This window comes from Papilio machaon, chromosome 11 (genome assembly GCF_912999745.1).
Source record: "Papilio machaon chromosome 11, ilPapMach1.1, whole genome shotgun sequence".
In the NCBI taxonomy this organism is placed as follows: Eukaryota; Metazoa; Arthropoda; class Insecta; order Lepidoptera; family Papilionidae; genus Papilio; species Papilio machaon.
The window spans coordinates 6,077,708-6,100,505 of NC_059996.1; the positions used below are offsets into that span (position 1 = coordinate 6,077,708).

At 31.8% G+C, this 22,798-nt stretch overlaps 1 protein-coding gene across 1 annotated transcript; it reads left to right on the forward strand.

The window, feature by feature from the left end:
• The first annotated feature begins 1,312 nt into the window (after positions 1-1,312).
• Positions 1,313-18,034, forward strand: LOC106711546. The gene is made up of 20 exons (XM_014503889.2): positions 1,313-1,458; positions 4,822-4,979; positions 6,051-6,278; positions 6,803-7,011; positions 7,339-7,633; positions 7,736-7,968; positions 8,599-9,157; positions 9,446-9,636; positions 9,845-9,962; positions 10,581-10,764; positions 11,595-11,936; positions 12,606-12,870; positions 13,387-13,542; positions 13,969-14,254; positions 14,786-15,125; positions 15,601-15,911; positions 16,201-16,338; positions 16,875-17,149; positions 17,416-17,580; positions 17,819-18,034. The coding sequence occupies exons 2-20, from the start codon at positions 4,842-4,844 to the stop codon at positions 17,976-17,978; spliced, it is 4,593 nt and encodes a 1,530-aa protein (XP_014359375.2). The 5' UTR covers positions 1,313-1,458; positions 4,822-4,841; the 3' UTR covers positions 17,979-18,034.
• The last annotated feature ends 4,764 nt before the right edge of the window (positions 18,035-22,798 follow it).

Consider the following 22,798-nt stretch of genomic DNA (forward strand, 5'->3'; position numbering starts at 1 on the left):
TGTATATAAATGAAACAATTCACATTTTTTATACTATTTTCAACATATTTCAAAAGGAGTTTTTAATTCTGGTATATGCTGTGTTTTTAAATATTTGATACTTTCTTATCCCGTTGATTTTAAAGAGTATGCTTTTTAATTTGTCCCATGTAAATTTTGTTTCTTAGAAATTACAATCAAAATAGTTTAATATTAAGTAGTTTTACATGTAGTGTTCACTGTAATGATATACAGAGTAATTTAAAATTATATGACTATAATATTGGTATGTTTTTTGTAGCTTTTTATGAAGACTTAGGGCTTCGTGCATATCGAAGAAAAATAGGACATCGTTTGAATGCTCGTCTAATGGACCTAAGACTGAAGAGATGCCGCGCTTTGTTGAAGCGGTACGCGGGAAAAAAATATCGGGAAATTCTTTTTTTGGAGTCACTCAAGACATCCTTGATTAAGGCAGCCGCCGATATTGACATGGACCTCGTTCGTGCTGTGATAGACGACTGGCCGAGCAGATTGAAGGCCTGTATTCAAAATCACGGATGTCATTTTGAATAAACTTTAGTGTCATAAGAATCTATGTTTTGTTAAGTTCAATTTGGTATATAAATGGTCACATAATGAATAAACTTGTTTCAATTATTTTATATTAAACATGTGACAGAATTTATGACCTGACTAAGTATTACTAAAAAAATCTGTTTACGTAATCTTAGTCACATAAACAAAAATTACGCATTGTTTTTTATATTTATTACGTTTATTAATTACAATTTAATTGGGAATATATAATTATTTATATATATTGGGTCTATATTAAATTATATCGTAATTATTCATTTTCGGGACAAAACAAATAACTGGTAACCCCAATCCTTTTACTTATATATAGGTATAGTCTATAGTACTCTCTATCTGTCCCTTACGGGTGAACGCGCATGCCATATCTATATAATTCTTCATCTGAGTACGTCTATGATCGCAACTTGTCTATGGTTTGTTAATCTATGGATTTTTCCGTAACCATTGCACTACAACTCACTTTAAACTCGATAGTAGTATTGGACGTTTTTGATTGTGCAAATCCTTAGTAACATCAAGTAGCGAGATTATTATCGAGCAAGCTTCGAGTTTATAAGCTTAAGCGAGTTCATAGAGTTAGCCTAAACGTCCGCCAATGAAAATGAAAGGATTGTTTTAATATTTAATATGAACCAATCAAGAACGTTACTTTGACAACAAACGACTGCTGCACTTCTAATGCAACAAAATGCATCAAACAAACAAATCTAGTGTTTTGTCGCTGTAATGAACGTGCGGATGTACAGTGCGTGCTATTTTCTTCAGTTTTTAGTGTTTTAATAAATTAGTGTTTCTTTTTCTTTATAAAATAATCATCAAATACGCTAAAATATTATTAATTCCATGATTATTACGATACTTAATTAGTTCCTGAAAGGGGTAAGTTAAATTTTACCAGTATTGGATGCATTTTGCTTTGGCTTATAACTCGTGTTATACTATCATTATTCTATATGAAATACTATGTTTTATGTCAGAAACTGACAATAATAAAGGTCTATTTCATAGATAAACTATCTAAACAATGAAATAAAAACGTTAGCCAGAAGTTTAAACCACTTCATGACATGACACGACATACAAAAGATTTGTACGACATCCAGAAAAGATATAATGAATGCTATTATTACCACTAAATCTATCACAGCTGTTAGGTGACAAAACCAAATTTAAGCTAAAACAGGATTTAAAAGTTTTTAATAATTATTAGACATCAATTTATATTGAACACATAAGAACAATTTACAAAACAGTTTTATTCATTGCATAAATAAGGTTGGTCTATTATATAGATGAGATAGAACATATTCTTTTGCCTTTTCTTTCTGTTTGATCCAAAATCTTCTAATTTTGTCTTTACTTCAATACAATTTTATAGTGGTATTCTACTTTGCTATTTTTTTTTTAAAAGGATACAGATTAATTTAACTTGGTCACGTTAACTTGCTATATTGCTATCAGTTCAAACTAAAGTAGTTAAGTCAGGACATAGGACTCCCCACAAATACCTAATCGCCACAATGATTCCCATACCACTAACATGTATGACACTACCGCTGTTTTGACCAGATGTTGATACACCTGTGTAAGGCCTGCTACATCAACTATGTTTACTCAGCAAATCAATAACCTTTTGGTGTAATATGTAATTGTACACAGCAGTATTCAATTAACCGGCAATAATTATAATTTTTATTCATATTTTGTAAAAATTAATGTTAAATCAATATTGCAACAGGACTCTGACCGTTTGCTTCTGAGACCGACATTTCTGTATCAAATATATCATCACTGTCATTATCTATGACAAAACAAAGAGAAAACAATATGTTTTGCTGTAATATTTTGGTTTCAGAAATCCACCGTTAGATTTAGAAATAAAAGTTAAGTTAGTAAGACAACTATGTGTGAAACTGTACAAACTTGAATGGCAAATTTAGGCAAATAGGTAATTATCATTGAAAACTCAACATAATTGTTGTATTTTGCTCTATTTATTTTATACATAGCCATTATCAGTGTTATCTTTGTGGCCACAACTACCACTACATGGCCTCAATTGCTAGTTCATTAGTAAGGTGACCTTGACATATTGACTAAAAGGAACTAATTAGTGTCAAGATCAAAATATATGTTAGGAAAATTGCCAACCCTATTACAATGGTTATTGATGTGTATATTAAGAACTTTATTAGATTCCAATTGTTATACATTGGAAGCTTATAGAGGTGTCTCTCTAAACTGAGTTTCTTGGGGGTCATTTGTCGGGACCAGCCAATGACTCTCACTTATAGAATTTTCTAGCTTATGCAGGTTTTTCTAGCTTATCATTAATGCATAAAATAATTATTTAGGCAACAAAAGAATGGTTAAATTACAAAGTAGTAGTATGTCAAGTTCCTAAACTAGGTCTGAGACCTGTATAATAGGTGCCAGGATTTGTGTGCTTGATGGACAGAAATATAATATGTTTTACATTGGTATGTAGAAAATAGTTTTGTAAGTGTGTGAGTTTATATGGATATCCATCTATTCTATTGTGTTCTCTAACTTAAACAACGGCTTTTGATGAATGGTGTTGAGTAAGGCTTATTGATATTTTTAAAAATAATTTTTATCAAAATCGGACCACCAGGGGCGGAGATTCGCAGTAACACACATAAAAAAAAATTCAGTCGAATTGATAACCTCCTTCTTTTTGAAGTCGGCTAAAAACAACTAGTTGTTCTTACAACATGCAAGTAATGATTCCATCCTTGCTATTTCCCAAAGTACAGTATTTTAGGCCTTTTATTTTTTTTATAAGTAAAAGGCTGCATTGATTAAACAATCACCTAATATAGCGAAATAGCAACCTTAACCGCTTCCCATAGACATCCACAATCGCAAATGCATTGCTTACCTTTAATCGACCTCATCCCCTCCTCCATCAAATCAACTTTCTTACCTCACACCCATTCTTTTTTTATAAGAAAGTTAATTATAAGAACTTTCATTAAATTAAAAAAATTAAGGTTTTCAAGTCATAAATAGATGAATCATAAAAGCAATTCTTAATTACTTAAAAAGACACGAGATTGTTATTGTAAAAATACAGGTAAACTTGTACAGTGAAGACATATTGTAATGTAAAGTTAACCGTGCATTGATAAGAAATGTTACATAAAAGAAAGTATGGCTGAAATGTGAAAGTGGGGAAGAAGAGATTGAATTCAGCTATGAAGGCTGATTAAGATGTACGAAATAATACATATCCTCTATAGGGAATACGCCAGGACAATGATCATATTGTATTGAGTAATTATAAAATCTAAGTCATCATGGCCTTGACAATCAAAGAGCGGTCAATGGCATACAATTTATCGTCTAAAATTTGGTTATTTGCGTATGTGTTTGTTGTGTAGGTGGCGCTCTATTCGACAAGGTCGTACACTAAGTGATCACCGCGTATAAGTTTTTTTTTTCATATCTCTATAAGAATTTTGCACTTCAATAGTTTCGGACGCGTAAATAATTACCGGTTTCCTCGGTGTTCTGTTTTAAATTCGTCATCTAATTTGTTATGCAAGAGTTGTTTAAAATTATTGATTTAAATTTTTTAATGTGTTAATTAAAATATTGTAAAAATATTGACTGACAACTGAAAGGAATGCAGTAATAAAGTGATGGAAAGTGGTTAAGTGAACACTTTTAATATGAGTTAGACTCAGTTGTGCACTGCTCCTACTTCATCAGTGTAAAGTACAAAACTTTTATTAAAATTTAGAGGCGTTGGTTGAAGTACGTAGACATAGTCTATAATAACAGCGTGACAAACAAACAAAACGTATGTATTTACAATTAATATGACTCCTAAATATTACCAACCTGTTTATAAGCTCACGAATCACAGCATAATCATAAGTTTCTACTAGTGGAACTCAAAACAAAAGGTTTTCTTCTAATTATCTTTAAAAAAAATATAGACACCAATCTATTATTTTACAAGTGTTATGTCACAGAAACTTACGTTTAATAGTTTTAAAATCAAATCGTCTAAATTATCAGATAAAGTTCCTAGAACTAGAAATAGTCGATAATTGGTCGCCATTCGACAGATTTTTTTTTTATTTAAAGTAGCTTTTAGGCATTTCTTTTCCATATTAATTTGAACTGCGTCAATTTTCACGTTATTCTGTCCTTTCCTTAAATACTGGTACAAAGTATGTTATTCAAAATGTTTCCCGCCGTCTTGTATTACAGATGTATAAAAAACAGTGGTCATGGACACCAAGTATCGGGTGTTGCTGCAACATCACCAGCAGGACGTGGTAAGGGACCTGGACGTCACGTACATCCTTGACGAGCTGTTCACAAAGGACGCCATCTCCAACGAGGATTTTGATAACATCTACAAGTTGGTAAGCTCCTATATCCTTTTTCTAACTTATACTAACCATTTTAACTATCATCCTAACTATTTAACTCGTCAACGGCCCATCCTAACTAATTAACTCGTCTTTTTAAGGATCCTATGTAAATTGGACGTAATAAGAAATTTTGAGTACAATAACTCTATATTTTTACTTCGACTAATATTGTTACGAATTATGTATCGTTTCTCCTAATACATACAAATAAGAATTAATGAAATCGATCGAATCAACAATATGCCCCTAATTGGAACTGTCTTTCGAAGTTCATACACCTTCAAAAGCTTTTGTTTTCAACTGTTTGATATGAAGTGATTACTCATAGTCTTGCACAGTAAAAAAGGTTTGAGTCAGATAACGTCCCCACTGCAATGGACTGCACAATATAGTTTTGTGCTTAGGAAAATAAAAATATGGACGTGCTTTTTTGACACTTTTTGCTTTCTTTTACACAGCTGTTGACCTAGGTTAGGATAAGTCATAGATTTTTGAAGCAATGTCTGATCTTTTATCGGGACTTGTTCCAGTCACACATGTTGGTTTGATAGGAGGTTTTGATGATGTCGTTGTTTAATACAGTTATTTAATAATGTATCCTCTACAATGTAAAGTATAAACAGCTTTTGTGATGTGTTCCCACGCTTTGAATATATCATATCACATGATAAAATGCTTGCCCATTCCGTCCAATTACCGTCATAATTTGATAACGAGAGTGCAAGCGAAACCAAATAAACAATAATATGTTAAAAATAAATCAATAACTATGTATAAAAGTAAAATGTTATTGAGTTATTTAATGTATAGTAAACACCTATTTAATATATATTATGCAGTTATGTATTGTGTTTTTATGGTTGAACAAGAAAGGGTATACACGAAAAACTATAGAAGGCATTGTAATAGTTATGTGATTGTGTGTTCAGAAACGTTCATTCGCCGAGGTTACGAGTACGAGTATTTCTATTAGTCTACCATTAATATTCTGCATTATATAAAAGTTGAGCTTAATACGATCCGTGAAAACCAGAATATTCCAAAGTTGTGTTTATATTTCAGTCGAGTCGAGTGGATCGTACCAGGTACTTGATCGACTCACTACTTCAGAATGGTACGAACAGAAGCTACGAGGCGTTTGTAGACAGCTTGGCCAAAGACTGGCAGTGGTTGTACAAGAAGTTCACTGAAGAAAGCAATGAGGCCATGCTGAACGACAGCTTTGAAGATGGTCTCAGTAGGGGAGACGTTCCGAGGTTGCCCGATCACTACGTCAGAAGAAATGCAGTGGTAAGTCTTCTATAAATAGACTTTGTTAAAGCGCAGTGAAAAGACAAATAATTGTCCTGGATAATGTGACATTAATATTTTCAATCTTCAATTAGTCATGATTTTACTGTGGTCTTCTATTTTTTAAGGTTGTTTTTCTTTCCCTATCACCAATGTAGAACAGAATCAAACCTGGATCATCTGAACCGTACCAGGATGTTAATTTATATCGAAATCCGTACTTCCTCTAGAGGGGCTCGCAGACCGTTTAGATCTCCTTGTTATTTGTGTGTACATTTCAACGATAAATTCATCGAACGACTATATTTGGCAGTTATCTATTATTGTTATGTATTTGGAAAACTGTTCAAAAACTATATGTCTAAATATGCAGTAAATAGAGCAGCAATTGATTAACCTTTTACGTATAAAATTTTGTCAATAATAATCTTTTTTTACAAATACCGAGAACGAAGAGTCTATCGCATAAATAGTTCTATGTATATAGGACGCCAAAACCTTAGTTACTTTTTTTTCAATTACAGGAGCAAGAGGTAGCTAATAAACTAAAATTGCTGACTCGGCACAAAATATTAGCGCTGCACGGCATGCCGGGCTGTGGGAAGACGACAGTAGCAATCAGTGTGCTTCGCAATAACCCAGATCTCATCACCAATAACTTTAACGGCGCAGTCTTCTGGTTAAACTTCGGTAACTGTAAGACCGAAGATGATATCACCGCTCTACAGAACAAGTGAGTCAGTTTTTTAATTATTTTTTTATGGCGTGTACTTTTTGCATGAAGAATGCATGTTGTAAAATTTATTTATCAGCAAGGTAATCATTCTTTTTTGTATCGTTACAAAATCAAATGTAAAGTTTTTGCTTTTTAAATCTTGATTTATAAAGCGATATTTAGCACATTATTTTTTATAAAATCAAAATTAATTTAAAAACGAATAGAATAATTTCAAAATAAAGTAATGTTAGAAATGGTTTCCAAAATTGTGATTACTGTTCTAGCAGGTACAGTCAGTTCCATTCGCGGTGGTATAGTTACATAACTTTTGATGTATTTCAGATTATATCGTAAAGCGACTACAATATCCAGTCACAATTCGTACATGACATCATCAATATCCATGTCTAGCACGGGTTCTAACGCCGACAGCCATTCCTTCTACGACTGGTCATGGGAAGATATGAAAGATCGGCTGATCTCGCAGTTCCAAAATCAGTCTTTGAAGGAATGCTTGTTAGTGCTAGATGAAGTTAATGAAAAGAAATGCTTGAGAGCGTTCGACATTGGATGCAAGATATTGATAACAACGCCGGATACTGATGTAGTTTTGAATTTTCAAGCTCAAATCGTCAAAGTAAGTAATAAGTTAATCGAGGACACAGTTTAATAGACGGAGTATAGACTTTTTTATATTTTTGATCATTTATCTATTTTTTTAAGTTGAAATTATTTACAGGTGGAAAACAACTTTACTGAACAAGAAACATTGGAACTGTTCTCCCTATGTCTCGATCAGCCTGTACCACAGTTACCCAGAGAGGCGAGGAAGTTGTACGAGATATGTGCAGGCAGCCCCTTCCATATCGCCCTCATTGGAGCCCAGCTTTCAGAGAATAGAGAAAGATTCAAACACGATCATAAGTACAGAAACTCTTATCTAAACAAACTGGAAAAGAGGGCTTTCTTTTTGTGAGTATTAAGTGCAGTATAGCAAAAAAATCATTCATTACCTTAAAAATTAAAAAAAAATACGATACATGTACCATTCCTTTATAAAGACAAATAGAACGCCGATTATCCTAATTAATTAGGACCGTGGTCGATTTGGAAATTTGGATAATGAGACATATATTGGTAATAAAGAAAAACAAACTGTCACACAAAGAATAAACTTTATTATGTTTAACAAACACAGTTCTACAATAACGCTCACTTGAACATCTCGATCAGAAGTTGCAATTTCATCAGGCCTTAACAAAAATACAATGTATAAAAATTCACACATTAAAAATAAAACAAAACAAATATCACTTGGTTTTAATTTTTTATATTACATTTAGGACTGATTCGGATAATCGGCGATTCGTTTAATCGGCGTATTTGAAAACTGACTAACGTTTTTCTATCCTGACTGTACTTTACATCAAAAGTCAAACTATGAAATGTCTCGAGTGTTATTTTGGTTAAGAAAACCAGTTTATAGATCACAAACGTGAAGTATTTAACCATTGCAAATAAGTAAATATTCTTTGAATTTATGTTTTAAAAAAAACTATATTTAGTTTGTTTTAGTCTTATTGATTATCATATTATTTACAGTTTATCAAGACATCATGAAAATCCACAGAGAACAGTAGAAGTCTGTATAAATTTACTACAACCAGATATATTGAATCTGTTCAAAAAGCTAACAGTTTTACCTGATAATGTGAAAGTGTCTGCCAAAGTATTGACAAAACTGTGGAATAGAGAACTTACCGAAGTTGAATCAATTATAAAACAACTTCGAAGCAAATCATTGATAATAGAATTCTACGATCGAGAACAACAGAATTATATTTACGAAGTGCATGTATTTATAATGGACTATTTAAGGACTTGTTGGGATGAAGAAGATGTTAAGAAATTACATGAAAATTTCTTAAAAAGTTATAATTATACTGATACAAGTAATCCACCATTAGATATTGAAGATGATGGCTATATAGCATTTTATATCGGACATCATATACTTAAAACGAAAAATTTAGGAAATAAATGGAGTTTATTTAATAAATTATTTCTCGATCTCAAATTTCTAGGCAATAAAGTGAGATTGACTGGTTCCGCTGATGTAATTCTAGATTTACAAAAATATGAGACTTATATTGCTGAAGATGTGAGTATAGAAACTTTTTTATAATTATTTCATCATTTGTAATTGTTTAAGTAACTTAAGAAAATATTTTTTCCTGAAACTAATTAATTCATCCAAAAGATAAAGTTTAGATTTTTATTATAAGGTCTTTTTAGGTCTAAAAATTAATTTTAATTGATTCTTTCAAAATTTAACAAACAAATTTGACATCTTTTTAAATCTATATGTATATCGCCGTCCGTTTGTATTTTGTCTAGGCAAATTATAAACGAACGAAATTCACGATCGTTCGGTGACATTATATTCCAGACATTAGACAAAGAACTGCTGTACAGTATAAAAGCATATCTAATCACACATGGTACCGACCTCTATCGCTACCCATACACGGACATAGTACAGAGCATCTTGCAGCACGAAAGTAAAGGCATCCTGTACACTAAAGCATCCGCCATAGCTCAGGAGAGGTGTGCCAAAAATGAGCTTTATTTTGAGTTCTTGTAAGTGATTTTAGTTACTTTATTTCATTATTACTTAACCTTCATTTCCACTGGTGAAGCAAACGAATTCAATTTCAACTATTGTACATCTATAAGATTTTTTTGTCTATTTTTCTTTAATATATTAAGTGGGATTTTAATGTTTTATAAGTATTGTCACAGTGGAAAATGGCGTTTGTTAATATGAAATTTTATTTGTAATTAACAGACATGAGCAGAATGTAGAAGAAATAAAACACACAACAATCGATGTGACAGAAATGATCACTGCGGTGTGTTTTCTCGGAGACCACGTGCTTATTGGAACTGATTCTGGTCTTATTAAGGTTTGATCCCGATCTTTAAAAAATATTGTTACAAAAAAAATATTGACTTATGACGATAAATAGCATTTACCAAATTGGGTACAAGTTTAGGTACAAAAAAAAAACTTAATTAGTAGCCTATGTGTTCTGCCATACTATGTTCTATATTTATGCCAAATTTCATACAGTTCCGTTAAACTGTTCTGGACCTACAAACAAACATCCATCCATCCATTCATCTATACATTCTCATTTATTAACTTAGAGTTTTTAATACTCACATGTAATAACATATAAACACTCTATAAATGAAACAGCTCTAAAATGTCTTATACAAATACCATTTCCATCCGTCATCGCGGAACATCTGACATTTATATTATTTCTTAAAATACTTTTGGAATTTCATTATCTATATATATAAAAGAAAGTCGTGTTAGTTACACTATTTATAACTCAAGAACGGCTGAATCGATTTGACTGAAAATTGGTGGGCAGGTAGCTTAGAACCAGGAAACGGACATAGGATAATTTTTACCCCGTTTTCTATTTTTTATTCCGCGCGGACGGAGTCGCGGGTAAAAGCTAGTATGCAATAAATAATAATTTATTCCTAACACTATCTTTATAACTTTACAGTTTTTCAATATATCAACGAATATAATGGAAAAAGAGCTGCCGGGGAAAGGTTTTTCTATGAAATGGCTGGGCGCATGTCCAATGAACCCGCCCGTCGTCGCCGCACTCGACTCTAGCGGGTTTATTACTATATTCTACATCGACGATATAGGACATGATGAAACTGATGATGTCATTGAAGAAGGTAGGCTTTTATCTTTTTAATAATATAGTTTTAATTTAACTAGTTGTTGCCCGCGACTCCGTCCGCGTGGAATTAAAAAATATGTAATAAGTAGCCTATGTGTTCTTTCAGACTATGTTCTACTTCTTTGCCAAATTTCATCAAGATCCGTTGAACCATTCCCTAAATACCTTCAAACGAACAAATATACATCCATCCATCCATCTAAATTAGTAAGATTATAGTTTAATTATACCAAGTTGTTTCAGTTGACACTTTGGACAGAAGTAACTCTTTTTCCAGATGTGTCAAATTAAAAGCCGTGTACTATACTATTATTTTAGTTAATATTATTTATAAGGAATTAAGTAAAAAAAAAAACTAACATCTTCAATATCTAAGAATAAAATCAAAAGATAATAAAAAATAGCGTCGTTTTTAAAAAATGTTGCTTCAAATGAAACAGTGCTTGATATTTTTAATTTTTTATTAAATTAGGCTACTTAGGCTAAGTAAGGACAACTTTGGAACAGAAGGAAAGAGAGAACTAAAGACATAAACAACTATGTCTAATACATCTCAAATATAAAATGTCATCTATTTACTTCGGCCGACACCGACTGCGAAATAACAATAATTATACAATATAGACATGTTACAAGAAAGAAGAGAACTTTCTTTAGAGTTTAGAGAGTTTTCATGACATTATTTTGTTACTTTATAGTGCATTTTGTTTTTTATGAAGTCAGCTTTTTTTTAGATATGTGTGTGTCGAAAGGAAAATGTTGAAGAGTTCTTTTTTTAATCTCATAATTTGGTTACTTCATTATTATTATTATTTTTGTTTACAGAAACAGAGGAATCATACAACAATAACTATGCAAACATAGTCAATATACCACCTAAACTAGGTCCATTCTTGAACTGTAGATGGGCTAATAATGAAGAGACATTGATCACTCATACATCTAAAATGATCATATTATACGACCCCAGTGGCAAAGTGTTAAAAGTATTAGACAACTTTGATAGAGATCGTGAGATATTGTGTTGTGTTCCGTGTAATAATGATAAACAAGTTATTGTTGCAACTAGTGGTGTACATTCATTGGAAGTTATCGATTTGATTAGTAAAGAAAAAGTTATGTCATTTGAAGAATCTGAACCGTTGGTCAATATTTTGACAATACCAGGTAAGTTGATTTGTTTAATAAATAATTCTTTAACACATTCAATGCTAATATAATTTTCACATAAAGTGAACTTGAATGAGATGCCGGCATTAGATGTTTTAAATTATAGTAATTGGATATGTACAATATTTATTTGTTTTTTTAGCCTAAAGACTTATTTAAAGGTGAGAGTTCTGTATATGAAAATATCTTTTTTTGTATCTGCCCTTTGTAATTAATGTTCTTTTTTTTATTATTACTCCATCAAGGATCCATTTTTGCGACGACAATGTTATCCATTTCCGTATCTTAGATTTGTTAGTTTCATTTCTTCAATCCATTGGAGATGTAAAAAAATGTAATGTCTGATACAATTTTTCAAATAATACATTTCTTTCTAAACTAAATTTTTCATTGATATTATTTGTTGACATTGTCATTCCTATATTATATTATTGTGTATAAAAATATTACCATGGACTTCCACTGCAAAAACATTATTAAATAAATATATATTTATCCCTTTAAAAAATCTGAGATAACAATATGTTTTGTATGAGTATTTCATCTGTGAAAATTTTGGTTTACAAGTTGTTTATTTAAATAATGTACCATTTACAGACATAGTCAAACATATATCTACCTTATCATTATATCCTAAATAACAAACATACATAATACAAATTCCAGGTAGCAACAGAATAATAACACTATCAGAAACAAATATAACAGAACATGAATACAAAATCAATACAGGGTCGTATCAGAATGTATGCAATGTATACATCTGCAGGCGAGTGTTGACCAGTGAAGAGGTCAAAGGGGATGTGAACTTTGTGGCAGCGGAGGTCAATAAATCAGGGACGTTACTATTTGTTGCAACTGATGATAGTCGTGTCATATGTGTTGATCTGAAGACTAATACAAGAGTGTTTGATCTGGATAATAGGAGAGGGTATGTAATACATTATAGATCAGTGTTTCCCAAAGTGGGCTATAAGAGGCCCAAAAAATGGGGGGCATTGAAATTAATTAAAGTAATGAAATTGTGGTTTTTAAGTTTTAGGGCTGAATAAAAATTAGGAGGCTCTGAAATATAATTGATTTTCAAAGAGGGCGGTGAAAGAAATAAGTTTGACAATCACTGCTATAGATGTTTATAAGTTTTTTTTTAATCATTGCCTGGTTGACATTTACTATGCCAGTACAGTAAGACAAATGCGTTCAAAATTGCCAGTGAACTAAAACATTCCATACCAGGCCAGCATTACTGTCTTACTGTATTGGTATAATGTAAACCAGGCATTATTTTAAGCGTTGCAGCACAAACAACAAAGGCCTTTTATTTTTTACAATCATATTTTCATTTATCATATTCACTTAAATAATTCTGACAATAATATCCACGGTTTTAATATGTATATGCTTTATGAAATTTAAAAAAAAAAAAATTTTTTATGGTAATTTGTAGCAATGTAACAACAATGGCTGTGAGTGAAGTTATGATGTGGGATGACTTCATGCCGGGCTCGGATGTGCTGCTGACTGGCACCGGCAGTGTTGAGAATACAGCCAAAGTCTGGTTCTTGGATGCTTCCTTTGTATCCCAGAATACTCATAGGAATAGGTGAGTTTAAATACAGGTTTAAATGTATAAATTGACAGTGAGAATAACTTTCAAATATTTGTTAAGTATTTAAAATAATAATTAATTTTTAATGAAATACTTTCTTGAAAAGCGCTTTTTCTGTACTTTTTTTTACAATTTTATAAAATAATTCTACTTCAATATATTTTATAACTAGGTGTCGCTCGCGATTCTGTACGCGCGGTATTAAAAAAAACTTAGTCTATATAAAAAAGTAGTCTATGTGTTCTTCAGACTGTGTTCTACATCTGTGGCAAATTTCAACAACATCCGTTGAGCCTTTCTAGAGATACCTTCAAACAAACATCCATCCATCCATCCATCTAAACATTGACATTTATAATATTAGTAAGATAGTCTGACTATTATCTGACAGTATATTTATATTTGATTAAAAATCAACAGCAAAGTTCGTTTGACAACAACGTTTGACGTGAGTTTCTTGGGCGCTGTGACCCCACAGACTCCCAGCACCACTCCCAACAGTGGGTCACAGAGTCAAGACACGACACCACGACGACACAAATCATTCGTCACTCACAAAGAAATTGAGAAGAGGTTAGCAAAGAAAACTATGAGCTTGGATCGACACAACTTAAAACCTTTGAATCTGAAAGGCATTTGTAATGGAAACAATGATGGAGGGATACAACCTTTGCTAGCTGTTGTTGATGATAAAAATAATATACAGGTAAAAGCAATAAAATTATTTATTACTAGCTTTTACCCGCGACTCCGTCCGCGCGGAATAAAAAAAAATGCACACAAGATAAAAAAGTTCCTATGTCCGTCTCCTAGTTCTAAGCTACCTCCCCATCAATTTTCAACTAAATCAGTTCGACCGATCTTGAGTTATAAATAGTGTAACTAACACGACTTTCTTTTATATATATAGAAGATATATAAAACAATAAGAAAATATTTATACTCAAAATTGATTGACTCTTTGAGCGTTCGAGTGTTTTAAAAACCTTTATTTTTCCATGTTTTGATTATTATTGTTATTATAAACTAGCTGTCGCCCGCGACTTCGTCCGAGTGAAATAAAAAAAATAATAATAAGTAGCCTATGTGTTCTTCCAGATTATATTCTATATTCGTGCTAAATTTCATCAAGATCTGTAGAGCCGTTCCGGAGATACCTTCAAACATTCGCATTTATAATATTGGTAAGATTAATATTTTGGAGATTTAACTATACTTATACCATTTCTATTCACAGATAATGCGCGGTAGAAAACTCCTTACAGAAATATCACCTAAAACTGATGATCAAATAACTGCAGTTAAAATATCTCCATGTAATCAGTACATTATCTATGGACTAAGTACAGGCATTGTCACTAAATATGCACTTAGAAGTAAAGAATGTAAAGATATTCTAGACGTTTACAGTCCGGTGTTATACATGAGCTTTGTCAATCCAGATTTATTGATAGTTGCGGGTAAGAACAGATGTCTGATGGCATATCGGTTTACTACCGATGGAGATTGGAAATCTGAAATGCTTCAACGTGGTAACTGCTTTCTGGGATCACAGGAAATATTAAATGATATACAAGGTAAGTTTTTTTTTAATAGCTCTTCAGCCATTTGTGATTTTCTCTATTTTTTTTTTATTGTTGGTTAATTTCGCATTGATTTTATTTGTATGCTAAATAATTAAAAAGTTAATATTTATTTATTGTTAATAGTAAATTCGTGCATATTAAAATTTATAATCTGATGATGTAACAAATGTTTTATGTTAATTTAAATGTTATATGTATATATTTTTTTTTTATATTACAATGTGGCAAACGAGCAAGCAGCCACATGGATTCGCCGAAATGGCGAAGCGACCGTTGCCCATAGACATTTACAATTGCAGATGCGTTGCCTGCCCTCAATCGACGAAGGAGGAGATGCACAAAAACAGAATATTTAACCTTCCTATGCATCTCCTCCATCAAATACACCTCCCCTTCCCATCCTTTCGTTATAAGAAAAGGGTGGGAAGGGAAAGAGAATTAAAATTAAATGTTATGTTTATTTAAGGTTTTAAGAAAAAAATCAGCCCCGAGAAATTATCAGCATCTAGTAGCGATGCTAGTATAAGTTCTAGAGATCGTTTGTTTCCTAACGGCGACACTAGAGGGCGACTGTGCAAGGCCAGCAATCTCGTGTCGTGCTTCTGGATATCTGACGTCGGTCTCATCACAGTGGAAACCAACGCTATTGTTAAACTATGGGATCGCAATCTACAAGTCGCGAATATATTGAATGGACGACAGACAGATGTTTATATAAATTGTGCAGCTTTCCAGAAAAATATATTGGCTATTTGCGATGATTATCATAGATTTCAGGTAAGTTTAAATAATTTTTTAATGTATTTGTACTGAGCTATTCAATTTTTTAGTGTCTGGCTCAGGGGGTTAAGCACTTGACTTGCAATCTGCAGGTCCTGGGATCGAATCCCGCCATGTACTAATGTGTAATTTTTTTTTTTTCATTTAATTTTCCGTGTCGCTAACTTTTTTAAAAACACTTTGTAATTCAAAATATTTCTATGTATCATTAATGTTGGCGTCCCTTTAATTTAGAGAAATGTGGCTATACATTTTGATAACCAGTAATTTGTTGTTATAATTTCAGACGTATGAATTGAAGACAGGTGATAAGATAGAGCTGCAACCTATCCAGGTGTACAAGTTGAACAACCGCATAGTGTGTTGTGACCTCACCGCAGACGGCAGCCTCCTCGCCATGGGACTTGACTCCGGGAACGTCATTGTATGTACTCTCTACTTCTCAATCATATATAACATAAACTGAAAAGTGAATTTAATAGGGAAAGGGATGTTTAGAAAAGAGAAATAATCCTTTCCTTTTTAATAAAGTCTGGCAATGAGGTTCATTTTTCACCAATTTCTTTTTAACTTATTGAAAATGTCAAGCAGCGGTCACTTCGCCATTTTAGCGAAGTAAGGACACTTGTTCGATATCTTGTGCTATAAAACCGGAAGAGTACAATCTTACTGATATTATAAATGCGAATGTTTAGATGGATGGATTGATGTTTGTTAGAAGGTATCTCCGGTACGGTTCAACGGATCTTGATGAGTTACGGCACAGATATAGAACATAGTCTGGAAGATATGGTAGCCTATGAGCTACTTATATAGTTTTTTTTTAATCCTACGCGGACGGAGTCGTGTGCTATAGCCAGTTAATTTATAAACCTCTAGAGCCAGTACATGAACAAGAATATTTAATTATAAGTGGAAGCTATCACTTTCTTGAATTTAATGTTATTTATATTATTTCAGGTGTGGCACGTGAGCAACCAGCGCCAGCTGCGATTCCTGAAGCACCACAAGACGAAGGTGCAGTGGTGCCGGTTCTCGCCGGTGCCGGAGCGCCTGTCGCGGGGCTCCTCCCACTCGCCCTCCCCCGCCCCCGCCCCCGCCCCCGCCCCGCAGTCCCCCGCCCCGCCCACTGATGATGAAGCCCCGCCCCTCGTGCTCGTCACCATGGCTGCGGAGATCGTCTGGTGGAACATTACCTACATCATCAAGACCAGAATCAATAAGAACTTTTGGAGGTATGTATGAAATCTCATGTTAAAAAAAATATTACACTTTCTCTTGTACTTTTTAAATTGCGTTTATTTTACTATTTGTATCAGGTACTTGTAAAATAAAGTAGCAACTTAAATGCTTTAAAAATACTATTAGTAAAATATTAAGTTGTCACTCAAGAAGCTTGATTAAAATTAAGTATGAAAAATCTGCACTATGCAAATATTGAAATCGTCATTAACCAACTCTGAGTATGAGTATCGTAAGAGTTAATAATTGAATGCTTTAGGAATCGCTGGAATGCAGTAACGCCTATCGCAAGTCCAGTAGACACGGTGAACCTCACCGCAGCGATAGATAACTTACATATTGATGCTGCGCACAATAATTTCTTCTTCGGCTCAGGATTGATGAATGCTCAGGAATGCTGGAAATGTTTATGGAAAGGGAAGACGTAAGTATTCTTTACCTATTAGTATACTTATAAATATCTAATAATATCTTTATTTTTTGTCCGATACAATTAGTATGATGTTGCCAATCTTAAGTCACTTTTCCAAAAAATATAGCTTAATTAATTTAAAAGTTGTAATAAGCTAACAATATACATACAATCAAAACATTTAACTTGTTCAGATATTTTTATTTTTACAGTGTAAGTTTTTTTTTTTTTAATTTCTTTTTTTTTTTAGTTGCAAAGAAGGTTCAAAAAAGAAAGAAATTTTGGCCTGCATTAAATTATCCGGTGTGAACGCGAAGAAACTTTGTTGTGATGAGAAGTTTTCCTGTTTTGTGACAGTTGATCATCCCGGACATATTCATATTATGAACTTGATGCACTCGAATACGTAGCATTTCAACCATAGAGGTTTGATACTTTTAAAAACCTCTTTATTATGTTGAAGAAAAAAAAGAGGATAGGCAAATGTGTTGTGTAACTATGTCTTACTGCCATTTGTATTATTTTTAGTTTTTAAATATCAATTTGAAAAAGACTATGTTTAGGAATTGTATGCAAACATTGCATGTAAACGCAAATTCAGTATATAGATTAGTTTTATGTAATTTAATTAATGATATTTTATGATTATTTTTTATGAACAATTTAGGAAATTCAAATTTAAAATACCTAAATAATAAAAATTTATTAATTATATTTAATTTTTCAATTATTTTTCTGGTTATTTCCAGATCTGATTTTACGATTATTTGCTTAACATTTTCGTATTTGAGAAATTGCATTAGTTTTATTATGAAATACGTAAATAATTGCTCCATTATAAAATGCTTTAATGTATTTAAATAATAATTTAATGCTCAATTTTAAATTTTTTTTTTCAAGAAATTACTCAATTACTTGTCAATTTTTTTTAATACGTAATTTTATACGTAAAGTAATAATGATACAACGAAAAATTTATTTTGAGGGTCAACAAATTGTTTATATTTTAATAATAGCATAATTTAATTATATATAATTAAATTAAATTTTGATATTTTAAGTTAGAACAATTTAGTTTTTAAACTATATAACATTACGAATAAGTTGCTATATTTTAATTTTTAAATACAATTTTAAGGTGCTCTTTATGACTTTAGTCACAAATTTAACTGCCATAAGTCTACAAAATATGTAATAAATCACCAGTCTCAATTAGTAGTATCCTTCGTTAAAATTGAAAACCTAAATTAAGTGAACGTTAAAATGGCCGCCATGTATGAAGAGCGGCCATTACGATGTTTAACTTATTTTTATTATTTTGTGAAAATTTAAAGATAAAAGGAAGTGATATTGCAGAATAAAGGTAGCTTATGTTTCGTGAGAAAAAGTCCAGAAACCACAGACCAGAAATATTCGGGATATCTTAGGTTGGATTTGTACAGACGATCTTAGAGTGCTAAAAGGAAACTAATTATAGCTTTTCTACATAGGTGGGCACAGTTAATCAAAAAGTTAACTTCGTTAATCGTTAATTCGTTAAATAAAAATTTAACTTCGTTAATCGTTAAAGCGTTTAATTTAAGAAAATTTAACGCAAGTTAAAGTTAACAGTTAAAGTTAATTTTGGTTTATATTACGAATATAGGGCGCAAGCGGGAAATGGCCATACGAATAATCTCCGAATCATATGGACTGATTTTGTCGAGACTTTCTATAGAACTTAGGCTATTTTTTTACTGCGCTTACGAAATCTCGGGCGAGCGCTAATCCTATCTATAGTTTAGTTATATAATATACTCAAATAAAATTTTGACGATTGGGGTGATGTACACTGCCTGTACGGTATTAATGACATAGCATGCACTAGTTACACACACTTATATACTTCACTGACAATGATGGACAATTGACCTTTTCAGTCATTATTTTATCGACCATCCAACTTCACGGAATTAGAGAACTAACTAAATTTAGACAACACAAGTTTTCTATTAAACAGTGAGACATACTCGTATTATGGTAATATTCAAAAGAATATCAATCTCAAATCTCAAACAAAATGCAGTAAGAAGGGACATAAACGTAAGTATGTTTAATACATCTCAAATATAAAATGTCACCTATTTACTTCGGCCAACACCGACTGCGAAATAACAATAATTATACAATAAATGTTACAAGAAAGAAGAGAACTTTCTTTAGAGTTTAGAGGGTTTTCATGACATTATTTTGTTACTTTTCAGTGCATTTTGTTTGAGATTGTTTTTTATGTTATTGTAAAGGTCACTTGTGCCGACGACATTTCATATATTAATTTTAGTATAACACAATTTAACATTATTTCACTAACATAATTATTTTATCTTTTTCCTCATTCTTTCTCGTTTTATCGTATACTTTTTTTTTTTTGTAAACAAACAAATTATCTTCGCTATTGTCTTTGTGCAGCGCACGTGCATCCCCGACCATTAGAAGGGTTGGGGCCATAAATCCTTCGAGTTCGTTATCGCATTCTCTGTGCGGGCTGTCCATTTGATCCTTTGTTCATATTTTTAAAATGCAAAATTATTTTTCGTAAACTATGAAGAAGCCCCAAAAAAACAAACGACGGTAATAAACGCCTAAATCCCTTTTGTTTTTGAGGAACGGTTATTGCGTGCACATTTCGTCTTTCGTATTTTTAAATTTATTTTTCATTGTTTGTTTCTTATCTACGCAATGACAAAAAATCCTATTTGTACGCTTTTTCAAATGAACCATAAACGATTTTTTTTTATATTTTTTGCTGTCTTTAAACTTCAATATTAAAATAAACATTTTCGTCGCCAACAAAGTTTAGTTGTAATTTAGTTACGACGTTGAAGAGTTATGCACACTTGATTATTTTGATTGCAATTCAACGCAGTGTTTATCTTTTTTACTAGATGTTTGCGTTTCACGTATAAGACAAAGTGTATAATTATTGTATTTAGAATAAAGTACTTTCGTACCTTATGTTGGTTTTATAACAAAATCATGTTCTAAAAAAAAGTGATGTTAAATAAATGAAAACCAGTTTTAATGTGAATAAAATGTAATATAGACTTTTCGAGATATTTGTGTAAATGTGAAATAATTAATAAACTTTGAAGGTGTCTAGCGCCTAAACTTCGCAATATTTGATAGAGGTAAGTTTGGTTAAATCGTCACTATTTTCTAACAAGGATTCTGCGGTACTCTTTTGATCACGTCTTTCCCGGCCGCTCGGTGTATTGTATAACCTACATACACTCGCACTCGCTCGTTCTCGTACTCTCTCGTTCTCGGTCACCATTCGACTCGCCGACGGTCGCCGAACATAGCCGAACTTACGAATGTAGCCTGATGCATAATTTAAATAAAATGACAACACGTCAATAAGTGTCTATTGTAACAATTAACGGACTAAATTAACGGAAGTGAAATTTAACGGAAGTTAACAAGAGCGTTAACACTTTTTGAATTTAACTTAAAAGTTAATCCGTTAAGGAAAATATTAACTTCGTTAATTAACGATTAACGGATTAACGAGTTAATGCCCAGCTCTGCTTTTCTAACACACTATCTTGCATATAAATGACTATAAATATCAAATTAGTATTAAACTTTAATATTTGTATTTCAAACCCACCATGCATATGTAAGATTGTAAACATATGTCCACTGCATATGGATATAAATTATTGTTTTCTAAGTATCAGTTCATACAGTCCGAGCGCGGAGAGAAGATTTTTAATCGCAAATATAATTGAGCTTTATCACATTGAAACAAGGTTTAATTTTTCTTATCAAGAGTAAAGATAAATACGTGAAAAGTTTAATTTTATTTGCAAATGTACTGCTTTTCGCTCTGGTATATGAGAACGGTGTAACTCGAATAATTTATTGAAAACTTATAGAATTTAAAATACAATGAACAAATAATGGACGTAAGTTTGAGGTCACATCAAGTTTTTTGTAATCTCTCTTAACAATTTCTATAGTTTCTCTCTATATGCATTTATTTTTACTAGTTTTATATGTTTTGTCACAATATATTTGTAAATTGTATATCAGAAAGTAATTTTACCCGTGAATCTCTTTGATGTTTTTTATATTGTTACGAACTAAGCGCCTATTATTTTAATTCCAGCGACTTAAGATGAAAATTTATTAATTTCATTAACATCTGACCACGTTGTGGTAATAACTGTAGGGTTCCACTGTTGACACGCTAGTGTAAAAAAAATTCTCATCCCTTAAAAAAAAGGAAACTAAAGATCTAATATTCTTGGTATCCAATGTTATTATTGGGAACTATTATGTTCAATGGTTGAGAATATATTCAAATGTACGATTAGTTTTTTTATCAAATTTTGTAGGTCTTTAATCGATGTTAATCTTTTAATTTAAAAAATCAGTTACTTTTTTTTATACATACAGTCAAAATCTGTTATAACGACATCGAAGGGACTACTCATATTGAGTCGTAAAAACCGATAGTTGTAACAACCGGTGACAGGTATTAATAGGAAAGATATGTAATAACATTCAGCCAGGACCTTTGATTTTGGTCAATTTAACCGGTATGTTGTTCTAAACGATGTCGCTATAAACGGTTTTGACTGTAGTTACATTTTTGTTAAAGTAATGTAGATCTATCATTCAATTTGTAAATATTTCTAATATGGAAAAGATCTCGTATTAGTCGTAAATAAGGTTTTATATCTTTTTTTTTATAAAATATGGTGCTATAACATTGTAGGTTTATTTTATAAATAGGTGTTGAATTTGGTCAGATGCAGAGTTTTGAACACGAATTGTATATCTCTGTTCTTTGTAATTAATATTACTTAGTTATTAAGGTGTTATGTACACTGTAATGCTCAATCAAGCATTTCTACAATTCTGTTCCTAATTTTAGACCAGTTTAATGTGATTCATCGAAATAATACTTACGGATTCCCCAATGCATTTAAATTTATCATGTTTTTATGATCGTGAATTAACTTGTATCAATTATGCAATAAATATAGACCTATATTTTTAGAACTTTTAGTATGTTAGTTTTATTATGATGAGCTATACAGTCTTGGAAATAAAGAATTTTTCATATAATTGAAATTATTTCATTCGTTCCTAATCCATCAAATCTCAACTACATCAACGGTGGCAACAACTTAAAGTTGGATGATTTTTAAAAATTTTAGCGGTTAAATTGGGAAAATAAAGT

Bases quoted from the DNA above. Each gene is read 5' to 3' on its own strand.
- LOC106711546 (XM_014503889.2), top strand. From the start codon at position 4,842: ATGGACACCAAGTATCGGGTGTTGCTGCAACATCACCAGCAGGACGTG. The intron at 7,012-7,338 runs GTGAGTCAGTTT...GATGTATTTCAG, and splicing joins ATCACCGCTCTACAGAACAA to ATTATATCGTAAAGCGACTA. The intron at 15,912-16,200 runs GTAAGTTTAAAT...TTATAATTTCAG, and splicing joins ATGATTATCATAGATTTCAG to ACGTATGAATTGAAGACAGG.